The 26,571-nt window shown below is 44.3% G+C and overlaps 2 protein-coding genes across 4 annotated transcripts in view; one reads left to right on the top strand and one right to left on the bottom strand.

Moving 5' to 3' along the window:
* The window catches only part of LOC133341875 (pre-B-cell leukemia transcription factor 1-like), an 801,687-nt gene that overhangs the window by 270,753 nt on the left and 504,363 nt on the right, over nucleotides 1–26,571 (top strand). The gene's annotated exons all lie outside the window — the stretch shown is intronic.
* The window catches only part of DSN1 (DSN1 component of MIS12 kinetochore complex), a 62,836-nt gene that overhangs the window by 18,054 nt on the left and 18,211 nt on the right, over nucleotides 1–26,571 (bottom strand). For all 3 annotated transcript variants that reach the window (XM_061550671.1, XM_061550672.1, XM_061550673.1), the window contains 4 exons: nucleotides 23,981–24,059; nucleotides 13,415–13,474; nucleotides 8,765–8,836; nucleotides 1,051–1,207 (listed from right to left, as the gene is read on the bottom strand). In XM_061550671.1, coding sequence (XP_061406655.1) covers nucleotides 1,051–1,207; nucleotides 8,765–8,836; nucleotides 13,415–13,474; nucleotides 23,981–24,059 — 368 coding nt within the window. The remainder of the gene's footprint in view (nucleotides 1–1,050; nucleotides 1,208–8,764; nucleotides 8,837–13,414; nucleotides 13,475–23,980; nucleotides 24,060–26,571) is intronic.

The following is a 26,571-nucleotide window of genomic DNA, read 5'->3' as shown; positions in this document are numbered from 1 at the left end:
GGGACAGGGAGACACAAGTGGATGTGTATGCACATCCGTACAAAAATGTATCATTACAAATGAGCAAGAGGTGGCGGGGAAGGTGACAGGGTGAGGGTAAGTGAAAATAGGACAGAACTAATTGTATTCGGTGGTCTTTAGGGTGCCGTGCTAGTCAATTTAAATTGTTTCCTTTCTTGCATGTGCATTCGGCAGTGTTCATCCCCACTGGCGATCCTGAGCCAGTGGTAGAAATTCCACATTCACATGGCGGCGACTTGATTACCCTGCACTTCAACCGCTGCTGACCTACCACACTGGTACTCATTTTATTAATCCCAGCGTAATGAAGGCACAATAAGGGTAAGATTATTCGAGGCCGTTGGAACAGCACGAGAGAGTGAGAGGCCTTCCCCAGTGTATACACTGGGAGGTTGAGAGATATGAACACATTTGCAGATCAGAAAGCAACAAATGTTCAGAGGTCATCATGGACAATGCCATTTCATGTCACCGCTCCTCGCTATCACTTTATTTCTGCTAAATAATTCAGCCTTCTAAGGTATTTTTATCGTATCCCACAATATGACCCGAGGTCTTCCACTAAGTTACCAACTTCTGGGTGCCACTCCAAATCCCGCCTCGGTAACGTGTCCTTTTCAATTTTGAACATTTTGAATCCATCACAACCTCCTCGTACTTGATTAGAACTACAATGCTTTATTACCAAGCATTATTTCAAATTTCCAAGCTGCTTCCCTGTATTGCCAATAACTTCCTAGCAACATGAGCATACACCTATAATCAAAGGCCAAAATGCTTTTTTAAAATAAAGAAGATAATATAATTATATAAAAGGTAATGGGTTCCATTCTGCAACACAAGCTATTAACATAAGCGTAGCAGGTCGGGAAAGGACCTACAATAACAAACAAGATTAAGTTTACAGCTGACGAGCAAATCGATGGGAAGACAGCAGAGGCAAGTGAGTATTGATGTAAATTTAGATGGTGAATTAGTAGTGCACAGGGCTCAGGGCAAAAGAGAGACGACACCACGTGCCATACGCACCACAATTTCCACAGTGTCGGTGGTGCGTGGAAGGTCAGCGAGAAGCGCGCTGTAGTCGGGCTTCTCCGGACCCAGCAAGGCGGCCACCTCCTCCGACAGAGGTGGCATACACAACAGCGTCTCCTTGCCCTGACTCGTCCTGAGCTGCTCCTCTTTCCTGTGCTCGGCAGAGACAACAAAGACAAAAATTTCCCGTATAGCCCGAGCAAACTTTTTAGGTGTAAGTGCTGTTAGCGAGCACCTATGAAGGCCGGCACGACAGACGAGTGGGTGACCAGTACCATGCATGGCCGCCTTTGTATTTTTAGCACCCCACCAGGTACTCCTTGACCCACGGGAGGCCCAGGACTGGTTCAGATAATCGTAACTGGTGTTAGCCGCGAGCGGGAATCGAACTCGTATCGCTGGGTTCGTAGCGCGGCACGCTAACCGCTACACTACTGCTCCCCTTAAGAATGCACAAATGCAACCACGACCCGCACTATGGCACACACAGGAGAGGTAGGCCAGGGCAGACGTAAACGCTCAGGCAAGCACCGGTTGTGCGGTGAAAATTATAACGTCACCTAACGACGGGAGACAAATTCTGAAAGCAGCTGTATGGAAAAATGTTCAACTACGGAATGCACAAAAGGTTTAGGGGGTCACCTAGCACCAGGACTTGAACCCAAGATTTTGTTGGCATTGGTTCAATAATACCAGAATGCACAAAATGTATAGTTGCATAATTTAATCATTAGACCCCAGAGTACAATCACCATCAGCATGGGGTTGCAGTGGTTGAAATAGCATGGGCTGCACTGCTGCTCAATCTGCCAAAGTCTTGTTTTCATGTTCATTGTTACATTTATTTTATTCTTGTGTTTGCATTGTTTGTTATCAAGGTTACAATATACATGACCTGGAGATGCGCTTACAGTGGGGTGCTGTATAATAACAAATTATTACATTAAGCCCACCAGATATTGAGAGACACCAAACTTAAACTTAGATCCTCTTCTTCTTGGTTCTTTCGGTAAAGTCACGTAGAAGGGAAATAATAAAATAAAATAAAAACATAATAAAATACAATTCTCACGACGTTGCGGCCACAACGCAAGCAGCCGTCCTCAGGTGAAGAACAGGTCTGTCGGAAAGACAGCGTCTGAATGACAGCGTTTATTATGTTATATTTTTATTATTTTATTAATTCCTTTTACGTGACTTTACCGAAAGAACCAAGAAGATGAATCCCTGCAGTCACGAAAGCTTTAAATCGAAACTTAGATCCTCTTGTTCAGGTCTCCTACATGAACAATACAATACCCATTTTAAATAGGCGCTGTAGTTGTTATCATCTGGAGCCATTTCATGAAATGGGCACTACTTGGGGGTTACCAAACTGCAATAAAAAACGTTTCGGTCTGGGTTCGGCTCTAAACGGCAGAGCTGGGCGTGAATGGTGCTGTAGCACACAAACTAAAGAGATGCAATTGCAGCACACGAGGTCGTTACGCGCCCCTCACTAATTACATTTTGCCTGGCCAGGGGAATCAATGCCGTTCAATACGCAATTGAAAATAGCGCCGCATCCACACATGTAAGCCGCGTCAAAAATCAAATGCCACGTGCTCTATTTGTGCTGGGGAAACTTAATGTTTGCACACCTGTCCGAGGTCATAAACAGTGGCTCATCATTGTAATTTTGCCGAGCACTCTTTTACAAGAAAATAATATTGTACTCATTTTATTTTTTACATATTCTAAGTGGATGTACATGCAATCTATCTTTTTTGACATATGCATATGAACTTATATACATGTAAAGCATATCTATTAAATATTTGCAGTGGCTCAAGTAGGGGTTGGCTGACCTATCTGTACGGATTTTTGAGTGTTAAAAATAAACCACAAGGAACTTGACCAAATTTCCGAATGCAGGAGGCTTGCCTGGAAGTGTACAAACTCTTCAAAACGTGGAGACTGTCAAAGAAAATCGAACAAAATCTGAAAGAGCACGCAAAGAAGCATGGAGATATGCACGCTTGGAAATTACAGACAAAAAAAATCAGACAACAGGGGTCGAAGAACGAACGCGTAAATCTGACGCAGCCTTATCCACGATGACGAAAAGTAAGATGCTTGGGCAGTGCACATCGCTCGATGGAATGATGGCCCATGGACGAGACTGGTGACACAATGGCAGCAAAAGGAGCGAGAACACGTGCGCGTCCGTTTGATAAAGATTGTTATTGTGCAAAACATGTTTCATTCAATGCGCAGTTGCGCTTATCTTCATCGGTGGCAATAATGGTAGAAATTCCATATATCCATAATGAAGGTCATGATGATGATGATGAATGCAGGAGGGGGGGGCATTCTAATAATGAGACAGTCACCGTTTACTTCCCACAAAACCTCACTTAATGTAAATCATTGTAGTCTCGTTCAAAAAGTGTAGCTGCCTTGTGGAAAAAAAACATCGTTGAGTTAATTGACACAACTCAAACTACACAGAGTTGGTGGGAAAAAAAGGATGACTCCATGGCTTTTTAGACTGCCAGTGAGCAGTTTGCATTTTGTTGACAATACAAGGAGTTTAATTTTGGTTTAGTTTTCTCCGCTCCTCCAGCTGTTACTGCCGCCGCTGCTGGCGGAACGGTCGCTAATTTTTCACGTTGGCTCGGCACACAGCGTGCTCAGGAGGCGTGTAATTAAAGACGCTGCCCCACACAAGCACCCCGGGCACAAGCAGATGCAACAAAGTCGCCCGCCGCTGCGTTCCGTCAGCGGAGCAGTCGACCCGTCGCGATGGGGAAGGACCGCTTGTCCCAACGTGCGACGTTAATTGCTCGGCTGACGGCAGACACTCTGTGCCCGTGATGAGTCAATTATCCAAACATATGTTAGTTACGATGTCGCGCAATTTTTTTTCAAAGATAGCGCATCTTGATGCTCGCTGTCACTTGCACGCGTTGACACACAAACCGATGTCGGATATCAGGGACGACGCTGACGAAATTGAGTGCTTTTTTGTGCTGTAGATGGGTGGTGTTTTAAATGTTGGGCAGGTGTACACAGGTGTGCAGACACAGAGAGACAAGGGGACGCCGTGGCAAGATTGATGGACGTTGCGTATGCAGTAGCAGTGCGCAAGGGATCCAAACATTAAATCGATTCTTATGCTCATGATAGATGCACAAAATTATGCATGTTATGAACTGGCCGTTTCAAATTTGGTGTCATTGGTTCACGTGACCCCTGCAGCCACTAGAGAGGTGCTGCAGTACACCTTGTCGTAGCATTGATTCTTGAATGCAATCGTGGACCCCGCATCGTGTAAATTCATTGAATTGCGAGGGGGGAGAGCGAATCACGTCAGACCTCGTACTCCACGATTTCCAATTAGAAGACAAATTCGGATACAATTTAATAACAAAATGTTGCCTAATTTTTCATTAATTGTGCTCATTCAAATAATTAAGCATGTGTGTGTTCTTATTGGGTCGGATAATATTTCTTCAAGGAGGCAAGTGCTTTTTTTTCTTCCTATCCAACCAATTTTTCAAACTTTCTTTCTGAAAGAAGCAGTTTTTATTTTGACAAATTTGCACACTGCATTCCCAGATTCTGATAGAAGTGTGTCAGTGGATAATAAGCAGACAGACAAGCCGGTCTATAGTTCACTTCTAATGTAAAATTCGGAAAACAGACATCGAGTTATAGCTATATGGATGAAAAAGACCGACATTTACATGCGTGGAAAGCAGAATATGACATTGAAAACAGGGTTTTAATAATTACGTTGAACCCAGTTTCCATAGTTGGCCACCAAACACACCTCTAACTGTACACAAATGAAGACCATTCCTGTAGGAGAAACCCTTGCCATGGTCATGTCAATCACAACCCCCACGTTTCAACCTCACTGCCGGTCGTAGACCGTGCTTTGGGCCGTTCAAAGCGAACCTGTGCTCCTGCAAGGTCCGTGCCGTTTTGGGCACGGATCTTCCGATGACCTCCTCGGACCCCACTCTTATTAAGAGGTCGTCTACGTACGGGTTACGTGTGGATGCCGTCCTTTCATAGGTGGGCAGAGATGAGAGTCCGGACAGAAGAACCTGAAATTCCACACATCTCCCTGTGACACTGAAGCGCTAGAATTTGCGGTTGCTTTTGAAGATCTTCACGTGCAGATGCGTCTTCCAAGTCCACCGATTCCATCCAGTCACGTAGCTCGAATGCCTTTGCGCTCGATCGATGCAAACAATAATCGAGTTTGAAACGGCGATATGATCAATCTGTTGAACCTGCTGAGATCCAGGATAGCTCCGTAAACCCCCACATGGTTTGGGGACCGTAAAGAATCATGAGTAGATTCCCAAATCCTGCTTCCCCATCGAGACTTCCCTTATAGGCCCCTATCTCCAGGAGTGTCGACATCTCTGCTAATAAGTCTCCCCTTTTATGCTTGGGTGCAGCGGAAGTTGCGATTCTACCCAGACAGGCTCTGGGACGGATGTGGAGAATTCCAGCCCGTATCAAAGCCTGATTATACTCCGAGACCCACTCCTCCCGAGTGGTCCTCTCCCAGATTGCGGCAAACTGCACCAGTCTGTTGGGTGCCAGGACCAGCACTCGCCGCCCCCTGCCCCCGCCCCCCACACTTCATTACATGAGGGAGGCGGGCTTGGATGTCTCGAGGGAGGCGGGCTGGAATCTCTTGTCGCCTCCACCCATGGGAAGAGCGGCCACTTTCTCGGGCCTCTTCCCCCTGTGGGCCTTCCCAGTCTTCCAGGCAGTCTACTGCATCCGACGTGCGCTTCTGGGATCTGCCAGCACCGTTGTTTCCATTACCCCGAAGGGACCGAAAGGGACGTTTGTTGGGACCGATAAGCATCTCTTCATTCCGCTTTTTTTTCCCTTATGCTGTTCCAACGTGGCGTGTGCCACTTTTCTGAACAGCAACTTTCCTCTTCTTGGTTCTTTCGGTAAAGTCACGTAGAAGGGAAGTAATAAAATAATAAAAATATAAACATAATAAAATAAAATAATTATTTTAAATAAAACATAATAAAATAAAATAATTATTTTATTTTATAATGTTTTATTTTTATTATTTTATTACTTCCCTTCTACGTGACTTTACCGAAAGAACCAAGAAGATGAATCCCTGCAGTCACGAAAGCTTTAAATCGAAAAGCAACTTTCCTTCCACCTGGAGGTGTGTACGAGAGGGCCTTCAATGACATAGGAGCCCTTCATGCCCTTGAGCCACAAAGACTGTCTGGTAACCACCGAGGAGGTTGCCATTGCTCAGGTGTTCCAGCTCACCAAGTTCAACCCAGCATCTGTGACGATAGCCATTGCGAGCTCTGGATTGCGAGTGCAGTGTGCTGGTCATTACCCCATAGGCTGTTTTCTTTCTTTCTCAGTTAAAACGGAAAAAATTTAGGTTCATTGTTCTCGATATTTTTCTATACATGTGGCAAACTGGTAATCGTTTTCTTTAATGGTTTTTTTTTTGCATGTGGTTACCGGTAATGGAAAAGAAAAGATTTTAACAACCCTCCTTAGGTGATTACTTTAGTCCATTTCATAAAGGTGTGAATTTGGCCATAAGTATGCAAATGAACAGCCCTGAGCAACTTGAATTTTGAGTTAAAGCCATCAACATTAAAGTATGAAATATCAGCACTGATATCCCAGGCACTTGTTATTTTTAGAGTCTGCTATACACTTATTTAAGTTACTGCTTTATCATTTAATGTCTTGTTTTTGTTCCCTACCTTTTTTTGGCACTGATTTATTCCAATTTCACTCCTTATATTCTTCTGTTTGTTTTTATTTGTGCCATTTATCCAAGGCCACTCTTGTCAGACTTCTTACCTCAACCGACGTTAAAATAGTATAACGAATGTCATTTACCTACTTACAGATTCAACACAAAAAAATGATTTTAGACTACTTAAAAAATATACAGTAAAACCTTAGATTGCAAGTAACTTGGTCTGCGAGTGTTTTGCAAGACGAGCAACATTTTCTTGCAATACGAGTAGTACGTACAGTATACGCTTTGTCTGCCGAGCGTCACGTGATCACAATTAAGCCGATGGTTCTTCTCTCTCTCGCTGCGGGATTGTGGGTAATCGTCTCCCATGCTCGGTCTCGTATAGTCAACATCCGTGCGAGCGTATACTGTTTACTATAGTGTTGTGACCACGTGTGTGTGCGCGTAAAGCATTTATTTTTATTTTGTATCCAAGTTTAGTGACTGTTCTTTAGTAACTGTACTGCAAGTGAAAGTCGTCTTACACAACAACCCTCCTCTCCTCTCTCTCGTCTCCCTCACACCAGCCACGATTAAATGTAATTTATACATTTGATTACTTTATATTAAATTTAAATAATAAAAATATAAAAAGGTATTTTGTACTAATAATTTTTACATGAATATTTTTGGGTTGTGGAACGAATCATCCGAGTTTCCATTATTTCTTATGGGGAAATTCGCTTTGATATACGAGTGCTTTGGATTACAAGCACGTTTCCAGAACGAATTATGCTCGCAATCCAAGGTTTACTGTATATTGTTTTACAATGTCACTGCCACCACCAGCACCAAATCCAAACTGTCAGAATCTATTCTCCTATCTCATATACTTGCACAGACAATGATTAAAAACAATCATAGTTACGTAAAAAAAAAATATTTTAACAAATCGTTTTGTACGCGCACCACATCTGTGAAATGATATGGTAACAAGTCTGGAGTTGTGGTTCCCCAGTTCTTAAGAGAAAATATATCTCCAGCATCCCGAAAACTTCTCAACCCTGGCTATTCTCAAACAGATGTCCCAGGTTGTACCATTTTCATCTGACAGGTGCAGTGCTCATAGCAAACTATATGCTATAATTGTGCTGTAGATCGGTGGCGTTTAAAGTAATTCAATAAAAGTGGGCATATTTGTTATCTGTGCGAGTGCATGAGATGGGAATAATAGTGACGTTATGGAATTGGCCGGAGTGGCGGTGACGTCAGAAGAAATAGAGGGTGGAGCATTCGAGGAGTGGTCTGTGCACTGCACTACCACATGAGTTTCATTCTCGGCCAGCCCACACTGACCAGCGTGAAATATGTACAAACAAAGCAGTACACTGACGTAGTGTTGTAATATACTATTATCTAAAATAGAAGAGAAAAACCATTAATTAATTTATTACAATACATTGAAATATAAAACATTTATAGCTGATGCCAAATGTGTAAACAGTTGAAAACAAAGCGAATAAAAAGCTAAAGTGCCAAACTATGTGCAAACACACTTTTAAACAAATATATTAAACCGCCAATTGCTATATTGCTATATCCGTTACATCATTGACGTGTCTGTAAGACTGAGTATGCACACGCATTTTGCTACATTACAGCAAACCAGCAGCTCTTACAATAACGGGGTCATCTTCCTGCTATTCACACAGGGGCCGTTCCGCGTTAGTGTCACAAGATGATGTTTTTTTCCCATCGCAGAAACTAAAACTGTAAAACACGATGCCGGCTTAGCACGAGTGTTGCACAGACGTTGGGCAGATGGCAAGGGCTGAAGGGGACTCTGGGAGACAACGGGCGGCAGAGGGGGAGGCTCGGGGAGAAAGGCGTTCTGCAACGGGCAAGGGGGGGGGGGGTGTGCGGGGGCGGTGGGAGGGGTGGCGAGCTGTCGTGTGCAGGGCTCACCTGGAGGTCTCCTCGGCGCGGCCCTGGTACTCTGCGACGAGCTGTTCCCACGCGGCATCCTCGCTCGTCAGCCTGCCCACGGCAAAGCACAGCAGCAGCAACACTCATTCACACTCGCCCGCTCGGCCATCCGCCCACCCCGCCCACCCCCACCCCTCCTGCGAGTCTGTCGCACCATATGTGCCCCCCGCGCACTAGTGCACACGCGAACGAATAGGCGCGATGGGCACACACGTGATTGTACGTATACGCGTTTTATGTATTGCTGTGTATTTGCACGTATTGCGTGGTAGAGGTAGAGCAGTGGTTAACATACTACACTATGAACTGAGCATCCCGAGTTCGATTCGCGATCATGGCTAACATTGGTGGGGAATATCTGACCTGGTCTTGGGCCTCTCCATGGGCCTCCTCTAAGTCAATTCAGCCTTAAAATTAGTAGTGGAGTGTGTAACACAACAGCAGTAGGGAGACAAAGGTGAACAGGCATGGTGCTAGCCACACCCAACTCTCCTGTATTATGCTGTGAGCGAGTCCCTGAATAGGTGATCACAAATAACACATTCCTGCGGAGGGAGCTGGTAGGAACGTTGGGTTGCTCGGTCAATGGCCAGGGTCAACGGCGGCGTGGTGTATTCCGCAAATATGGCCGACTGTGAGGGCGGGCACAAGCCGGCGTGAGTAGGTTAAACGTTGAGTTTTATAAGGGCACCACGGGGTGACCAGCCCCTCCCCACCCAGCCTCACCCCTCCCACCCCCCCACCCAGCCCCACCCTCCCCACCCAGCCCCTCCCCACCCTCCCCATCCAGCCCCTCCCCACCCAGCCCCACCCTCCCCCTCCCCACCCAGCCCCTCCCTCCCCACCCAACCCCTCCCTCCCCACCCAACCCCTCCCTCCCCACCCAGCCCCTCCCTGCACGACGGACACAATAATCCTCTGTGGGCTGGTGTAACCAGGAGGTTCCTACCAGTATAATTTTCCATTACAGTATGTGGGCTGAACAGGGGATCAAAATGGTTGTGTCGGTAGTGCATCTGACCGTCAACCTGATCTGTTAACTCGTAACACATAAGCTGTCCTCCATGATCTGCCCGAAGCCCCGTGCAATTCTCCATTTCTAACTCTCCCTATAAGCCGTGCATCAGGACTTGATAAAGAGAATGGCTTCTGGAAGGTAATGACAGAACAAGTTTTGAGGTCCCTTCAATCGTATCTTACCCACACAATGGGTGCTGCGCTTTCCCCAGACCAATGCGATAGAGCTGTCCATTGCATGGTAGGGGGAGCTATTTTTTTATATTCTCAAAGCTGGAATTTTCCAATTTAAAATGGGAAACCAAATTTAGCACGAGGTTTTTGTGCAGTTATTGGTGCCTGGGCTGAAACTACCAGCCTCTTTTTACACGTGCGTTTTAATTACAATATGGACAGATTAATAAAAGTCAGCACCATATAATTACTTATGGCAATTCCAAAGTGAAAATATAAATTGTCCTTATTCAGCCCTGGCAGTGCATTAGACGTTCCCTTAATCATTGGCAAGGACGCTCTGCTTTATGGGATCGGAAGACAATCGTTTAGCATCCCATAAAAGAACGGCGGGCAGTTCACACAAGCGGCCCCCTTGTAGCCCCGTTTATTATTCCCTTAACGAGCCCTCACCGCTGTGCACCGCATCAATTACGGGCAATATTAGTGCTTGGCATGTGACACGGGAAGCCAGCATGGAAATGCCTTCACGGATGACGTGATGTGTGCAATGTCTAATGCTGTGAGCCAGATGCAGTGCCCGCTTTCATTCATGCTAAATTATTCTGCAGACAGCAGAGATTGAAAATTGAACAGGGAGCCAATCCACAATAAATGATGGTCAATGTCTCTGCTCAATGCAGGTGTTGGGTGTCCCTCACTTCTGTTGAATGTCCTGAATCAATGGTGGAAATTCAAAAATCCCATGGCAGGGAGAGCTCTCCCAATAAGAAGACACTCTGCGCGTTGGTAAGTGCACCCGCCTCAGAATCAGAGAGTTGCGAGTACAAATGCCGGTCGGGGTTCAACTCGCCCCGATCGTTTCTCTGGGATGAATAAATTAAGGAGCACTTTTTGGGAAGCCAACAGTGGTTGTCTACAAAAATAGAGACTTTATTATTTAATTTTCTTTCATGTACTGCAGGGGAGAATTAAACGTATTGAATTCACATTATATTAGAAAAAAATGCTTTGCCGTCTGGATTCCTGCCTGCCTGGATTCCTGGCAGTTGTGATGATATCACCCGCGAGCCAGATCCGTGCGTCGCGCTGACATCACGCCTACCCCCACCCAACAACCCTCCATCCTGGCTGTGTATCCCGCACAAATGCTTGAGCATTACTATCATACATATACGTCATATCATACCATATTAGAAAAAAAAGTATTGCTGGATGGACACGTGGCTGGATTCCTGGCTGGGGCAAGTTCACGAGTGCGGTAGGTGGTGACGTCACCACACATACCTGCAGGATGACTTTAACCCTCATCCCACAGCATTGAACTGGGCTCTGCATGGTGATGTCACCCCAACTCCCCCCCCCAACCCCCTCACAGAGGCTACATTCATCATAATTTGTTTATTTGTTTCACACCTTGTCAGCCCTTGGGCAAGAACCCAGAGTCTGAGGCTTACCTGCCTAAGCCAGCCATTTACTTTAATATTTAAGAATTTTGATTTTTTTTTTCCACTCAAGGAAACGTTGAAACTCACTGGTACTGTTACAATGTATGTAAGAGCAATGGCCTTTAGTGCAAAACAACTTGTCTTTATCGGAGGTATTGACAACCTGGCAATGTCGAACAACCAAGTCGGTGTTATCTTTAAGGATGCAATTCACGCACTGGAAAGCCAATCGGGTTTTAAACTATTTTTTATTTCATCAGGTGAGGCCCACTAAGCGACATAGGTATTTTTTATAAGCGACCTGTCCACAAATGATACCGCAATTAAGTGGCTTATCACGTGGAAATTTCTAGCAGCCAAATACTCTAAACGCATGTTTCCAAATGTGGAGGGAAAAACCGGAGGACCTGGAGAAACATCCACGAGACCACGGGGAGAACATGCAAACTCCAAATATACATGAGTCAGGGTCGGGGTCAAATCCACGACCTCCTGTATACCAGGCGAGGTAGTTACCATCTCGTCACCGTGGCACCCAGTTAAGGTAAGATGCAGCCTAAAACAGCTCTTACTTCACAGATGCAGATCTGGGCTGTGTATCCCAATTTGTTAGAGGAGAAGTTTAACATTGCTACGGAGAAAATAATACTTTTAAAGTTAGTCAGCAATGCTCCACTGAACTCAGTGCACAAGTCCAATATATTATTATCATTAATGTAACGGCACTGAAATGATGTCACTACATTGCTTCTGTGATACTCGGATTTTGACCCGTTAACAAATCGTAAAACTCATGTCAGACAGCCTAAACATAACAGCCCAAGTATATATCAGAACAATTCATTTATGGGGTTGTTTATTTGAGTCATCTGCTCTGTATGGTAACTTGGATACATGACAGATCAAAATGAGTTGCGGTTTATAGAAACGTGACATTTTCTTTCCTTATTTTTTATTGGGATTACACAGAGCAACATCGGCCCCCTACTGTGAAAACATGGCAGGACCCTCTTGAAAAAGAGTCTTCAGAGTCAGTGAGACTTTCCTGGTTAAACAAGCATATACGTAATACCAATAAACCAATGTGTATTCAGTGTTAGCAAAATGTGTTACATTTGAGGTATTTATATACCACACGTCACAATATGTGTTTGCATGTGATGTGTTTTGTTGATTAATAGGTCCATGGACGGGTGGTATTGCAGTAAATCTGAAACTTGCAAGCGAAAAGCAGACCGCGACGTGATAGTCATTGCATGAATATGTGTGCAATTTGTAAGGGCGCAGTGACACAGACCTATTTCATTGTAAGGTTATAATCCCTTGTTCGTCACGACGTCCTTTTTACTTCGATGTCTCAATAGCGTCACGGAGATCGCGTGACGTGAGGGTTCTGCCTTTGTAGTGAGGGTTGTAAGTTGACGCCAAGGAGGGGGGAGGAGGCGCCTCGGCCCCCAATGTGGAGTGACGTCAGCCACTAATTATTATGAATGGGGGGGGGGGGGGGGTCCATGTGGCAGACATAACCCGTTCATGATAATTAATGAGGGGGGATGGTCGACGTGGAGTGACGTCACGAGCGTTAAGGACAGACATTCCTGGGTGATTATCGTAGGTATTTTAAGTTAATCCGCAAAGCATGGACCTGTCTGCAGATTGATGGCCGAAACAATGTGGTTTGCATCACGAGGTCAACATTATAATTTTCATAATAGTGAAGAACATCATGAAAGAAAACTTTTACAAGCTCATGCGATTCAGTTCAACTCCAAAGCAGATGCTTGCTCATTAGATTGGAATGCCTCCTTATTACGGTCAGCCTATGAGACCAAACAGACATCAGCCTTCTTGATTTTAGTTCAATAGATACGGTTATGCGTTGGACAACTGCTTTTGTGAACAATGCATCGCATGAGAAAGATTCACATGCTGTTGCACAATTTCCAAAAATCATGTTTTTCCCCCCCAAAAGCACGGTTGCATGGCTCACCTGGTTATGTCTCCTAAGACCACAGACATCTTCTTCTCCGACTTGGGAGTGAGAGGCACGCTGCGGGGAAAATGAAAAAATCATTAGCCGTTATTGGCACTTACGGCTTAATTATTAACCATACAAGACCAAGACACTTGTGAATTCGCAATTTCCAATTCCGAGTCTGGCCCCACGCCTCCCCCAAAGCTTGTTGCTCCGAGACACATTTTTGTATAAAAAATATATACTTGGGGAAGATTTTAAAAGCTTGCCCATGGGTGGATTGCATTAGTTTATCGAAAGCTCTGTTTTAACAGGAATTGGCCCCGCTGGCTAGAATGCTTGCCAAAGTTGTATTCCTTCTGCTCAGGATTCCTGCAGCCAATACAGAGGCACACTCCATCAGACGCACATGAGTAAATGCCAAAGCAGCAGTTATTTTTTCGATGGCCGTAATTGGTACGCTATTGATTGTGCTCTGGTGCATACATAACTTACACGGGAGTTTTCTAAGCAGTCCAAATCAATGTTTTCATCTCTTATTGTGATTTCTTTTCTCCTCCTCCTCCCTCGCACCCACCCACACACTACTGCTCTCCCTTTTTACATCTTATCGGAGCAACAACTCATTCCAAACAACATTGTCCCATCGTGCTACTTACTGCTGGAATTTGGACGCTCGTGTATACAGATACTGATTTTACTGGGGTTTTTTCCTGTGAATGCGATTTTATTGTGCAGCATTTCATGTGTGAGTGGAGTTTAGAGTATCTCATGCGCTGTGTTACAAACATGTCAGCTCAGGTCCAGTTCCTGGCCATGATGAACAACATTATTAACACAATGGCCTTTTCTTTAGGTGAACACCACCTTAAATGAGTACCTGCTACATATTGGGGATTTAACAGTTGCTGGGCATTTGTGGTTCTGGCCACATCGCCCCCTAGTGTCTTGCCAGTCTTAATAGGCGCTCACTGACAGAACCTCCCCCTTTGGTATATAGAGCTAAACGTGTGGAGCTTTGATTTTGTCTGTAAATGTTGAGGCTTGAGTGAGAGGGTTCATTTATTTGTTTTATTGCCGTTCCAACTCCCAGCACCCAAAAGCATGTTTTAATGGTGCCCTACTCACAACCAATCACGTTTAAATTGACCGTAACAGGCAGCTGACGACTCCACAGCCCGCTCTGTCAGGATACACAGCAGGCCGTACACTTCACACGCTGGTACACACACTCGCACACCTACGCACCACCTTTCACAAAAGCACTATTGCGCAGCTATCAGGCAAGCAATTCCACCGATGCCTCATCTCACTACTTTTGTTACCTTTCCCACGAAAAGAATCCAACTTCTAATAAATCTCCCTCTCCTGGAGGAATTGTGTGCTTATAAATTGTACGAGAAAGACAACTTGGTATTAAAGTGAAATCCTCTGCACAAAGCTCTGTAGGCTCTTCACTTTCCTCGCGGGAACGCGGCGAAAACGGATTAAAGCTTCGGCAAACAACATTTACTCAGCTCCGAACTGACCTCCGAGACAGATTTCCATCCTGTGCTCCGTGAATTTAATCTTTTGGCAGTGGCGAGGGACAAGCCGGTCCACGCCACCCAAAGCTCGCCGCGGCCCAAACACATCCCCAGCTCGCGGAAGGCGCGTTCGTCAAAACATTTTACATCGTGTTATTTTTCTGTCGCCATCCCGTGCAATTTTGCATGCTGGGGTGCGAGCTTGTGGCCTTAATCACGTCTCTCGTTCGACGTCCCTCCCGGCGGGCAGCTATCGACCTTCGCTTGCCGAAGAGCAGGGCTCAGCATCGGGTCAAAACGAGCCCACGGTCGGTCGTGCGAGTGGGACGGAGCGGCTGTAGGTGGCACAGGGACGCGCACTCCTAAAGGGTTAATATACAGGCTCCATAAAACTCAGCCAGTTCCCTGGAGAACATAAATCACCTGGTGCGGCAGGCTGCATTTCCGCTGTTTTTCACAGCCGTGGCTTTGGCGCGGGTGAAGAAAAACGGCATTAGGTCTAATCCGGCCAATATTTTTTCAATAACGTATAGGGCCTGCTCATATCGCAAGCGAGGACAGCAGAGTGAATAAGGACAAGCAATAACATGAAGGGAAGCTGGGTTCGGATTGAGTTTAACCCCACTCTGTGCTGCATCACGCCCCAAAAAGAAAGAAGGCACCTGTCTGTATATGTAGGTAATCAAAAAAAAGCAAAGAAAAGGTGTGTGGATTGAACTTCCTCTCCCATTACGAGTTGGACTGAAATGAACGCTGGGTAGCAATTGTCAGCGTGTTAAATGGGTAGTGCGCAGCCTAAGTTTCAAAGTTACGTGGAAAATGGCTTTGTGTGGCTGGGGTGGAAAAAGGGTTAACTGTGTTGGTTGCAAATGGCTTGCATGCGCTGCTCCACTTAAAAGCCATGATTGGACAGTAGATGTGGAGGGTTTGATTTTTGTTCGTTTTGAAGATGAACATTACTAATCAATGTTAAGTTAGCCCAGTGGCAAAGAGAGCACTAAAATCGAAACGAGGAACAAAGGCGAGGCTTCTTGTGCAAACACATTACCGCCTCCATTCAAATCCACTTCAAGTAAAATATGAAAAACAAAACAAAAAAAACACACAAGCAACTGTGTTTTGTGAGAATCCAATTATATTTCACGCTTCTAATGAACTTAGTCAATTAAATCCTGTCATAAATAGTAGGGCACTTAACATATTTCCAATTAATGAATAATTGTGCAGGCAATGAAGAAAAAAAACAGGCACAAGTGATGATGATGGATAAAGTATTTATCGGAGATTGTCTAAGCTGCTGAGACCGGCACAAAGAATGGGCACACGACAGGGTGAAGGTTAACCCATTCACCGACCTAGCAATCACCGCATTCTTCCAGCTGCCGCCTAAATAGCCGTATACAATTCTTGCCGAAACACAAAAAACCCTCAAGGTAACGGGGCTTTAAAATAACGACGTTAATGACAACGCAAGCCAAAAGCAACGTGGTGATGCATCATTCTGCTGCAGTCGGTTATGAATCGCGTTTAGGAAAAATAAGTACAGGCTCCCCTGCGATAAATTAAACGTCTTGCCAGTGTTCTGCAAGAGTGCGGTGGTGGTATGGGCGAGGGAGTTAATGACTGTAATACAGAGCTTGCCAAAGATTTGTCACATCGCACAACATGTGACCGCACATTACTTACGTTGCCAAATCTTACAGCGGCCTTGGTCATGATGCGCACAGATATTACAAGCAGACCTTTGTTGCGGCATTTTTATTATTATTTTCCTCTCCAAGCGCATCTCAAAACATAAAACAAATGTTTGGAGCCCTCTCTCGCGAAATGCTCCAAGGTTCCATTATTCACGAATCTATACTTGAGGACAAATTTGCGTGCGGCGGTGACAGGTCAAGTGCGTTGTGCAGCGAACGAAACAAAATGCGCAACCTCCATCTGACTTGCGCCATTTTTTTTCGGGTGGGGGAAAAAATGAATCAAACACAGGTCATCCCATTCGAATTGAAGCCTTAAATGGTGCATAAAATTTGGGCCGTCCTGCACTGGCAATGCAATAGAGAAATTCATCAGGCCCTTAGCGGTATTTGTTAGCCTTTCAGAGGGTCACCTTGACGACGCTTTTTGCAAACAACGTGACATTATTCTAACGCAGTGAAGTGCATGCGTGAATAAGTCGTCACCTTGTCAAGGCACTCGAGCATAAAGGATACAAGTTGTATTTTAAAATGCCAAAACAATTATCTGCACAAGTGTTTTTGCTGTGAGAAAGTAAAAGTACACACTATGAAAACGGGCCATTGTCCAATATGTCACCTAATCTATCTTTCCTTTTTAGGGCAGTGTTATTGACGAATGTTGTGGGAATGTCGTGGGTCTCGTTCATGTGCTTACTGCCAATGGCGTATGACAAAAAATGTTTTTACATAGGGTGTCCTTTAAAATAAATGGGGAGGATAATAACGTGCTGCATATACATTACAGGATTATATATATATTTTTGGAAGGGGGGGTATGTGGGGGGCAGCTATAAAAATAAAAAAATAGCAATCCTGAAGCTCAAAAATGTTAGTTCACAAATAAAGCAATACCGACGCGTTGTTCACAGCGTCCCCATGCTGCGCAGACACGTCACGTGCCAGGCAGTCCCGCTTTAGTACCTGTGCAGTCACAACTGCTGCAGCAATGGATCGTGGTTTTTTGTGGCGTGCTTTTACTTGTCTTTCATCTTGCTTTTTACACTTTTAATCTGTAAACGTACTAAATATTCTGTAGATGGGCTAAATGGAAATAGTGGTTTTGTTGATAAAATGTAAATCCTGTACTGGAGTTCTTCACCCTTCTGCAAGCTCAGTATTTTGAGGACACACTGCACAATGGTCAAACTTTGAGCTCGATGAGACTGATGGGGGGGGGGGGGGGGGGTGTTATTAGTCAGCACCGATGTGGTCAACATATTACAAGAAGCCGTGAGGCCATGAGCACCAAACCCAACCCCGAGTCCCTTCATCACCGGTGTTGACAAGACACCAGGTAAATTACTTTGAGGCTGAGTCTACCTAAAAGGGTCCCACAATAGAAGCAGCTGCTCTGGATGCTCACGGATTAAAATGTGAGTCTATTATGTGGGGATTTTTTTGTGTGTTATGCGACCACTTTGCTGCCCACTACAGCGAGCCCATTGACTGCAGGGCAAATGCAGTTAGCGAGTACCTATTAAGGCAATCACGGTACACGGTTTGGCAAGCACCAAACACTCGGCCACCTTTGTCCCCCCGCCAAGTGTTGATGTTGATAAAGCACACCAAGTACTCATGTTAGGCTTAACAGTCTTCACAAGCCCAGGCTGTGATCACATATCAATCGTTATAAAACTAACCTGGGTCAATCGAATTTCCATAATGATTTAACAGCTATGCCAATGGCCTACTATCCACATACACAAATGCGTGTACACACACAGATAATGTGTAGACTTAACAGACTGTTGGGCAAGTGCTGTTAGCGAGCACCTATGAAGGCCGGCACGGCAATCGAGGGGTGGGTGGCCAGCACCACGCCCGACCGCCTTTGTCTCCCTAGTGGTGATGTTTACACACTGCACCGGATACTCATTTGAGACTGAGTCGACCTAGGGGGGGCCAAGGACCGGTTCAGATAATCGTCACTGGTGGTGACCGTGAGCGTGAATCGTACCCGGGTCACTGGGTTTGTAGCACAGTGCGCTAACCACTAATACTACCACTCCCCACAAAAACACATGCACAAGTACGGTAAGCCTCTTCCATACAGGCCAAAATCCAATTTGAAGGTTTAGGGTTGAAAATATTAAACGCCCAAATAGCTATGCAAGTGTTAATGTGTCCATTGAATAAATATTAAACTGTGTACAAATAAAACAGTATAAAAAGCCACTCCTTGTCTATAAAAGGATTTCCATGTCACTTCATTATGAAACACAAGCAATGATCACAGTATGTGTACAATCACCGAATCTGGTGGATTTGGAGGAACGACTTTGATTGCGATCTGGGTCTCATTAACAGCATGTGCAAACGTGGAAATGCACAGAGACTGGTAGTGAATAGATAATGTAATAATATTACGTAATCTAATGATTCACTCCACGCCAGCAATGCATTTTTAGCACAATTGCATTTTTAAATAAATGTTATTTTTTACGGAGCCATAATTTTAACATCTCGTTTGCATTGCCTCTCATTTTTTTCATCTCTTTTCTCCGGTTTGTTTACGTCCCTTTGGCTTCAATGTAAATTGGGAATGGTCGCAGCATTGGTTTGCATACCGCGCGATGAACCCCGGAAGACCTGGGCTAGATTCCCAGTTAGGGATATCACTGGTGAATAATACCTGAACTTGGGACACCCGCTTCACCAACTGTGAACTGAGTATCACGGTGAAAGAGCGTCGAAACGACCTTCATCTAGCAGTGGATTTACACAAGGACTATAATTATTATTTTTACATAAATTGCGAGTAATAGATTCTTACATGCACGACTTGAATTGATGCATCGTTACATGGCCGATCAATATTACATTGCAGCTATATTGCACGTGTGTGTGCGCATATATGTATGTGTGCACAAATGTACTATATATGTGTCATAATTATGTGCGTGTGTGTAGTTACTGTTAGAGAATGTATAGTATTTCACATCTAAGGAGTCCCTATTGTACGGATGAAATACTAAAGCTGTAGACACTAAGTAATTAAAGCTCCTCGGTTTTTATTGCATGAAAACATTTCTTTCCCAATTACAGCCACCCAATTGTGGTCACGAGGAAATGGGATAGCTTTAAAACAACATCATCCGAAAAACATAAAAACTTTAAATTAGGTCCGTTGAAATAAATTGATGAATGGTTATAAAAAAAGGAAATAAAATTAAACTTTTCAATTGGCTTTGAATCATATTTTTTTTACAATTGTGGGTTTCATTTCATTGTGAACTTTGGGTTTGCAATAAAAATAGAAAAGTGAAGGGAAAAAATGTCGAAAATATAAAACGAGAAATAAAATACTAATAACACTCTCACATATATATACATACACACACATATGCACTCTTATACAAAGATCCCCCGGAAAACATTTAACAGACTGTTGGGGAAAATTCTGTTAGTGATCACCTATTGAGGCCGGCACGACACACGATAAAGTGGTATGGTCAGAATCACACCCCAATGCCTGTCTCCTCCCCCCCTGCTGACGTTTACACACCATACCAGGTACTAATTTAAGACTCAGTCAACCTAGGAGAGTTCCAGGATCGATTTTAATATCACTCACTCCTGATGTTAGCCGTGGCCGGGAATTCAGGTCACTGGGTTCACAGCGAATTGCGCTATCCACTATGCCACCACTCCTCACACATTCTCAAACATACATATAAAACAAAGACACCCCATATAGCCTTAACATACTGTTGGGGCAAGTGCTGTTAGCGAGCACCTATGAAGGCCGGTAGAGCACACGAGGGAGCAGGTGGCCAGCACCGCACCCGGCCGCCTTTGTCTCCCCAGTGACCATGTTTACACACTGCACCAGGGACTCATTGGAGGCTGAGTCGACCTAGGGGAGGCCCAGGACCAGTTCAGATAATTGTCACTGGTGTTAGTAGCCGTCAGCAGGAATCCAACTCCGGTTGCTGGGTTCATAGCGCAATGCGCAAACCGCTGCACTATCGCTCCCCACATACAACAACCGCCATTCGCCACGAAGTGGCGGTGACGTCCCCATGGCACTTGTGCCAGGTTATGTGCAGGCAGGTCACGGGACAGACCCAGGTACCATAGGTCGACTTACATACATATACACACACACATGTTCACACTTGCCCACTCACAACATGCATACATATGGTAAAGCACAACCTGAAACAATGGTAAGGTGTGAAATTTACACCAAGTATAAAAAATATATATACATGCACGGCCAGCCAAACAAGATCATTATTCTAGACAATGCATACTACACAGCCCCACGATGCAATGTTAAGCTGCGAAAGTTCAAAAGGCAATGAGGAGGCTGCATCACAATAATCAATTGGAAGATGCAGATTATTGTTTATTGTTAGTAGGCAGTGATATGTTCAGGGAGACGTGGCAGTGAGGTGGATGGTAGCCATAGTACAGGAGGATGAAGTTCATCCAGCAATGGATGAATGGTTGATGATGTAATGCAACGATAATGTTCATGAAGATGATAATTGTGCTGCGTCGCTAATTAACACTCCGCCATCATAATAAATTAAATTCAAAAGGCACCCTTAAACAATGGATCTCAGAGCACCAATAATAAAAAAAAATTGTATATAACAATGATTAAAATACTCTTTCTATTCCAGGCCTTTTTCAATCCACTGCTGGATGAACACTTACACAGCCCCCCCCCCCCCCACCCCGTGTGAGTCGTGGGGGTTTTTTGATCATACATGACAGTGTCAGCTGAAGGGAGGAAAAGCTCAGGACCGTTTCAGATATCACTCAACGCAAGGATTCTAAGCACTGCAACGCCACTCTACCCCCCCACTTCATTACATGTTCTGCTAAATATTTATAACATATAGCTGTATTCGTGTTGAAAAAGTCATTAAATTGAGAGCCACCTATTAAACCAACAAATGAGAAAATGCTTTGAGAGCACCGGGCAAGCACAAAATTAGATAAAGCGTGTAGGTCAGCATTCAATAGCTCACTTTACACGAACACTGCACCCACAGTGCGTTCAATGGGAAAGCGTGCACTTGAGAACTTTCAGACATTGTTCTTGATCGTTTAAAACCGGCCCTGTCATGCCGAGAGATTCACAAACACCGTCTCGGCCACCACAGTTCATTTCCGATCTATGACAACGCTGCCCTTTTGCCTTCCAATTTCGCAACGATACTTACACAAATGAGCAACTGCTCGGTTGGTAAATTGGAGAGTGAAAACATTAATATTAATGAGGCATAAATCAACGCAGGAGCAATCGAATTTCTCTTTTTTTTTAATGCACTGTCAAAATGCTAATGTCTGTTAAATAGTATTATTATAATTAATGCCGAGGGTTTGAATATTAAATGGCGCTTTTTTTTTCCCCCTGCCGAAAGAAATGAAATGGGGTTTCCAGGTTGCCTGGTTTTTAAGTGTGGCACAATGAAAAAGAATCCCCACTCCAATCTGCAACAATTTATCATCCAATAAAGTGCGATGTCCCTCATAGACATGGCAGAACCGTTTTTGAATGGTCTGCCATGAAGGGGGGGGGGGGTGTAAAAAAATAAAATACTGCCATTCAAAGCAGGCGAATAACATTGTTCTGTAAGTGGGTGTACTCTCTTAGGTTAGATTAATTCCTCTTTTCCATTAATACATAAATAATAATCGCTTTGAATGTATCCGCGAAAGGTTCACCAAGTCTCAAGTATCTCTTTCAGGAGGTGTTCGCATTGGGTTGTTTAGCCCAATTCCTTATCGATGCGTTTGTTGTTGTTGTGAGGAAACCATAATACCCTATGGAAAACACACACAAGGGTATGACACACACAATGTGCAAAAATAGATTGGCAACTACCTGCTATACTGCCTACCTCAATGGCACTGTGTGATGGTGTGAACATAATCCAACAAGAACTCGATTGCAGGGATGCACCACGATGTCCGTCGGACAAAAATGTGAATTTCAGATCTCGTAGCCATCAAGCAAAGCAGTGTGGTAATAAGCATATTATAAAAAATGTACCATAAAACAATGAATGCTGTTGGGTCTCCCATAAGCTTGGATGATTCATGGATTATATTACCCCCAACCAATCTCCATCAACGGCTTGATACGGGATTATTTTAGTCGTCTATACTGAAAGTGCATCGATTTATTTTATGGCAATGCGCAACTTGACTTCAATCTTGAACCGATTATTATACCAAGTCACCCAGCTATTATGTTACAATGCCAAAATGAGTATGAGGTGGTGTGCTCTCCTCCAACGATGGTTCTGGGTCAGTGGTGGATATTCCACATTCCTATGGTAGAGGCGAATCTCTCACATGGACAATAACTGTTGCCTTCACACCAAGAGCTGCAGCCTCAACCAAGCTGTATCCGTTTCACTGCCACACAACGACGCGAATCAATCCTGGTTGGGAGTTGAAGTAACGTTCTCAACGGAGCGACATTTCATCATCGAGCAAAAATTATGTATGTACAGTAAAACCTTGAATTGCGAGCATAATCCATTCCGGAAACGTGTTTGTAATCCAAAGCACTCGTATATCAGTTGTGATCACGTGACGCTCGGTAGACAAAGCGTGTACACGTACTACTCGTATTGCAAGACCTCGCTCGTTTATCAAATTAATATTTATTTAAAAATTTTGCTCGTCTAGCAAAACACTCGCAGATCAAGTTACTCGCAATCCAAGGTTTTAGTGTATCGCCCTTTGTTAAGCTATTGTTGGATGAACGCTTCCCCAAGCCATGAGGTCATAAGGGGGTTATTCGTCCGTACTTAACCACGCTGGTCAGTGAGGGTTGGCAAAGGCAGGGCGCGTAGATGTCGAAGCGCAGAATTACAGTACATAAATTAACATTGTTGCATGGTCCTATGCTGACCGCTACAAAGTACAGCCCCGAAGCTGCCTCCGACAACTTGGCATGCATCGTGGCCACTCATCCAAGCACGATTCCAGCTCAAACCCTGCCTTCGTTTCCAAAATCTAACGAGACCGGGCGCATTCCAGGTTATTTGGTCATAGGCAGCAGCAATTGTACAGTAACGCCAAGTGTTTTTGTGCAGCAATTCACTTGCCAGCACAAGAGATGCCAATCGTCACCAGCAAATCAACATTAACGTCAAAGGTGTAATATTTTTGTTTGGCAGCACCTTAAGAAAACTGCCGCGACTCATTCAGTATCCAAATGGCTGCGTGTTTCACACAAAAAGCAAATAACAGGGGAAGACAACAGGAGGGTCGACATTTTTTGTTGTTGCCATTCCTTGTTTTATAATGGCGTCATTTTGTAGTCAGCGCGTCAGTTCTCATCTCACCTTTTAGGCTGTTCGGTGCATCGCTGCAACGTCCCATCCTTCTTAAGGGCCCCAATAGCCTCGCTCACGCACTGCATGGCTGGTACGACAGATAATGGAAAGGTCGGAGTTCAGCACATTGTCCCGACCGGCACAGAACGTCATTTATATTAACAGCCCGTCAAAGACAGGCAGCCTGATTGCACGCCGTTGTTTAAACAGGCGCGCCTCTCCACCACCGTCGGAACGCCTGCGAATAATTTTGATGCTTTCAGCGCGATTTCCGTTTTATTAAACTGCCAACGAGAACAGCGCCGTTAATATCGCGCCTCGTACCATTCTGCTTTATTTAGCATCACAAAAAAACCTGGCGTCTTAGGTATCTGAAGATATTGGTTTAACACCTCCTGATATTAACGTTAGATTGTGGTAATTATTTTTTTTGTAATACGGCATTGTACAATTTAAATAGACGCCACCTTAAATTACATATACAACCAAAAATTAGGAGAATGGCAACATTGGAAAAACAGGGTTAATTAGCAGCACATTTCAACACACATCTGTAATCCAGCGACTTAAGAGGCAGGACTGGTGGATCACACAGATAAAGAGCCAAGATGTGTGGCACATCAACTTTGCATAGCAACAAGATGCTGTAAGAGGTAGTACAGCAAGTAGGTTTATCTCAAGGCTGTCTGGATAACGACATTTGAATGGTTATTCCTTTGCACAAGTGGGTTTTCTCAAAACATTTCAGCTTCCTTCCGCACAAAACCAAAATAATTATGAGCCAAACATCCAAGCAGGAACCTCCTGAGAGTCTTCAGACTTGGTGACATTACTGGGTAGACACCATGCAAATTTTGCAAAGGCAACAATTAGAAATATCCTGATCACCTCTCCCACTGCACAGCTTTTGCTACATCCCTGCATCACAATGCACGTGGAGGTAGTCGCCATGATACGGTCTCAAAAACAGGAGCATCTGTACTCCCCTGGGACCTACATAGAATTATGCTATCGATTTGGAATGGGGCCTCATAAGCCAGGGAGCACTGGGGTCTGGCATGAAAAATGGGCAGTAGCAGCACAGAAGAAAAGTCGCATTTCCTCCGAGCAGCCGCGGCAGAACGATCATCAAATGTAAAAGCGCAAACACACGCAAACGCGCGCAGAAAAACACGAGGCGTAAAAGATAATTGTGTTTATTCCACGTTTGCAATTAACGCTTGTGTTCTTGTGCATCTGCATTTTATAATTGAGCGCTAGGAGAACAAATATTTAAAAACTGCCAGTGCTCAGCGGGAGGGATGGAAAGTAGGTTTCCACATGTACTCAGTTTTTTTTTCCCTTCCCCTGGTGTAAATAGTCGTGGCACAACAGAAATAAACGAATTAACAATACGTTTTAAAATAACGGTGGGTTGATGAATAAAAATTATTTTCAGGAGCTCAAAGTAAACACATCAAAAAAATAACTTAGCAAGAATCAACTTTCATCACTCTTTGTCGAGCTATAGACTAAAGCGACATTAGGTTTAATTCATTTCAAGTTGACTAAAAAAAATTAATGTTATCATAACATGTGGTAGAAGCCACAAAAGCTGTTCATGTGATGTTTTCGCTATCTCCCTTGCAAAACAAATAATGAAACTCGTTTCACAGGAGTAGGGGTGGGTGTATGCCGAATTTGACTCAAGTGAATGCCACGTGCAATACATTACGTGATATGCACTTGCACCACCACAGTTGAACTTAGCTTAATATTAGGGTTGTGTTCATGTGGCATGTGACGATTGCTTAAAAATCTTGATTGTTATTCAAAACATTTCCGAACACTTTACTCCACCCTAACTCTGATGGGCTGCGGCTCCAGTGAATGTACATGTACACATTACGAAGTTCATCCGAGTGAGCGAATACAGTGTTGTGTTAACGTTATACCCTCGTGATGGGAGGCTTAAGCGGCCATTCTGTTAAGTCATGTAAATTAAGTGATGCAATGTGAATCCACCCTAAGTTAAACAAAATTAATTGAAGTGCAATATTGCTATGTTGCCAGCAACGTGTAATGTTAATATTTTCAACAACAATTAAAAATAACACTTAAACAAGAACAATGATGAAGCCAACAACAACACCACCACCAAATGAATGGGAATTTAACAGTAACAATTCAAGGAACAATAATGATGCATCCAATTATAACGATTATAGCCAAGTTAATGATATTGATGACGATCTGAAAATTAGATGCCAAGTTTCCGCTGTCAGCCAGGCAAGCGCCGACAATAGGTGGCACCTAGGTTGTTAATTAGTGGTGATTTGCCACACGTTTTTCACAGCCCCAATCTCCGCCACGAAGCGCAGCCTAGCAGCAATCAAGCGGCCTGTTTCCATGGAAACCATGGCAGTCCCAAGACGGTCTGGCACGGAAGTACGACCCCGTGGGGTGAAGCGGCACTGGAGGGGCACGCCAAGCACGGATATTGAGGCTGGGTTATCGCTTGCAGCAGTCGGCTTTGCTTGCCACTGGGACAGTTTGCAGAGTCGACGGCTCGAATCGCATCAGGGCCAACTTGAATTTTTCATCTCCAATTTTATGTCATG

The sequence above is a fragment of the Lethenteron reissneri genome, chromosome 12 (genome assembly GCF_015708825.2).
Source record: "Lethenteron reissneri isolate LAM-NWPU_2019-01 chromosome 12, ASM1570882v1, whole genome shotgun sequence".
Lineage (NCBI taxonomy): Eukaryota > Metazoa > Chordata > Hyperoartia > Petromyzontiformes > Petromyzontidae > Lethenteron > Lethenteron reissneri.
Note: the sequence above shows the minus strand (reverse complement) of the source record. Positions and strands in the feature narration are given on the sequence as shown.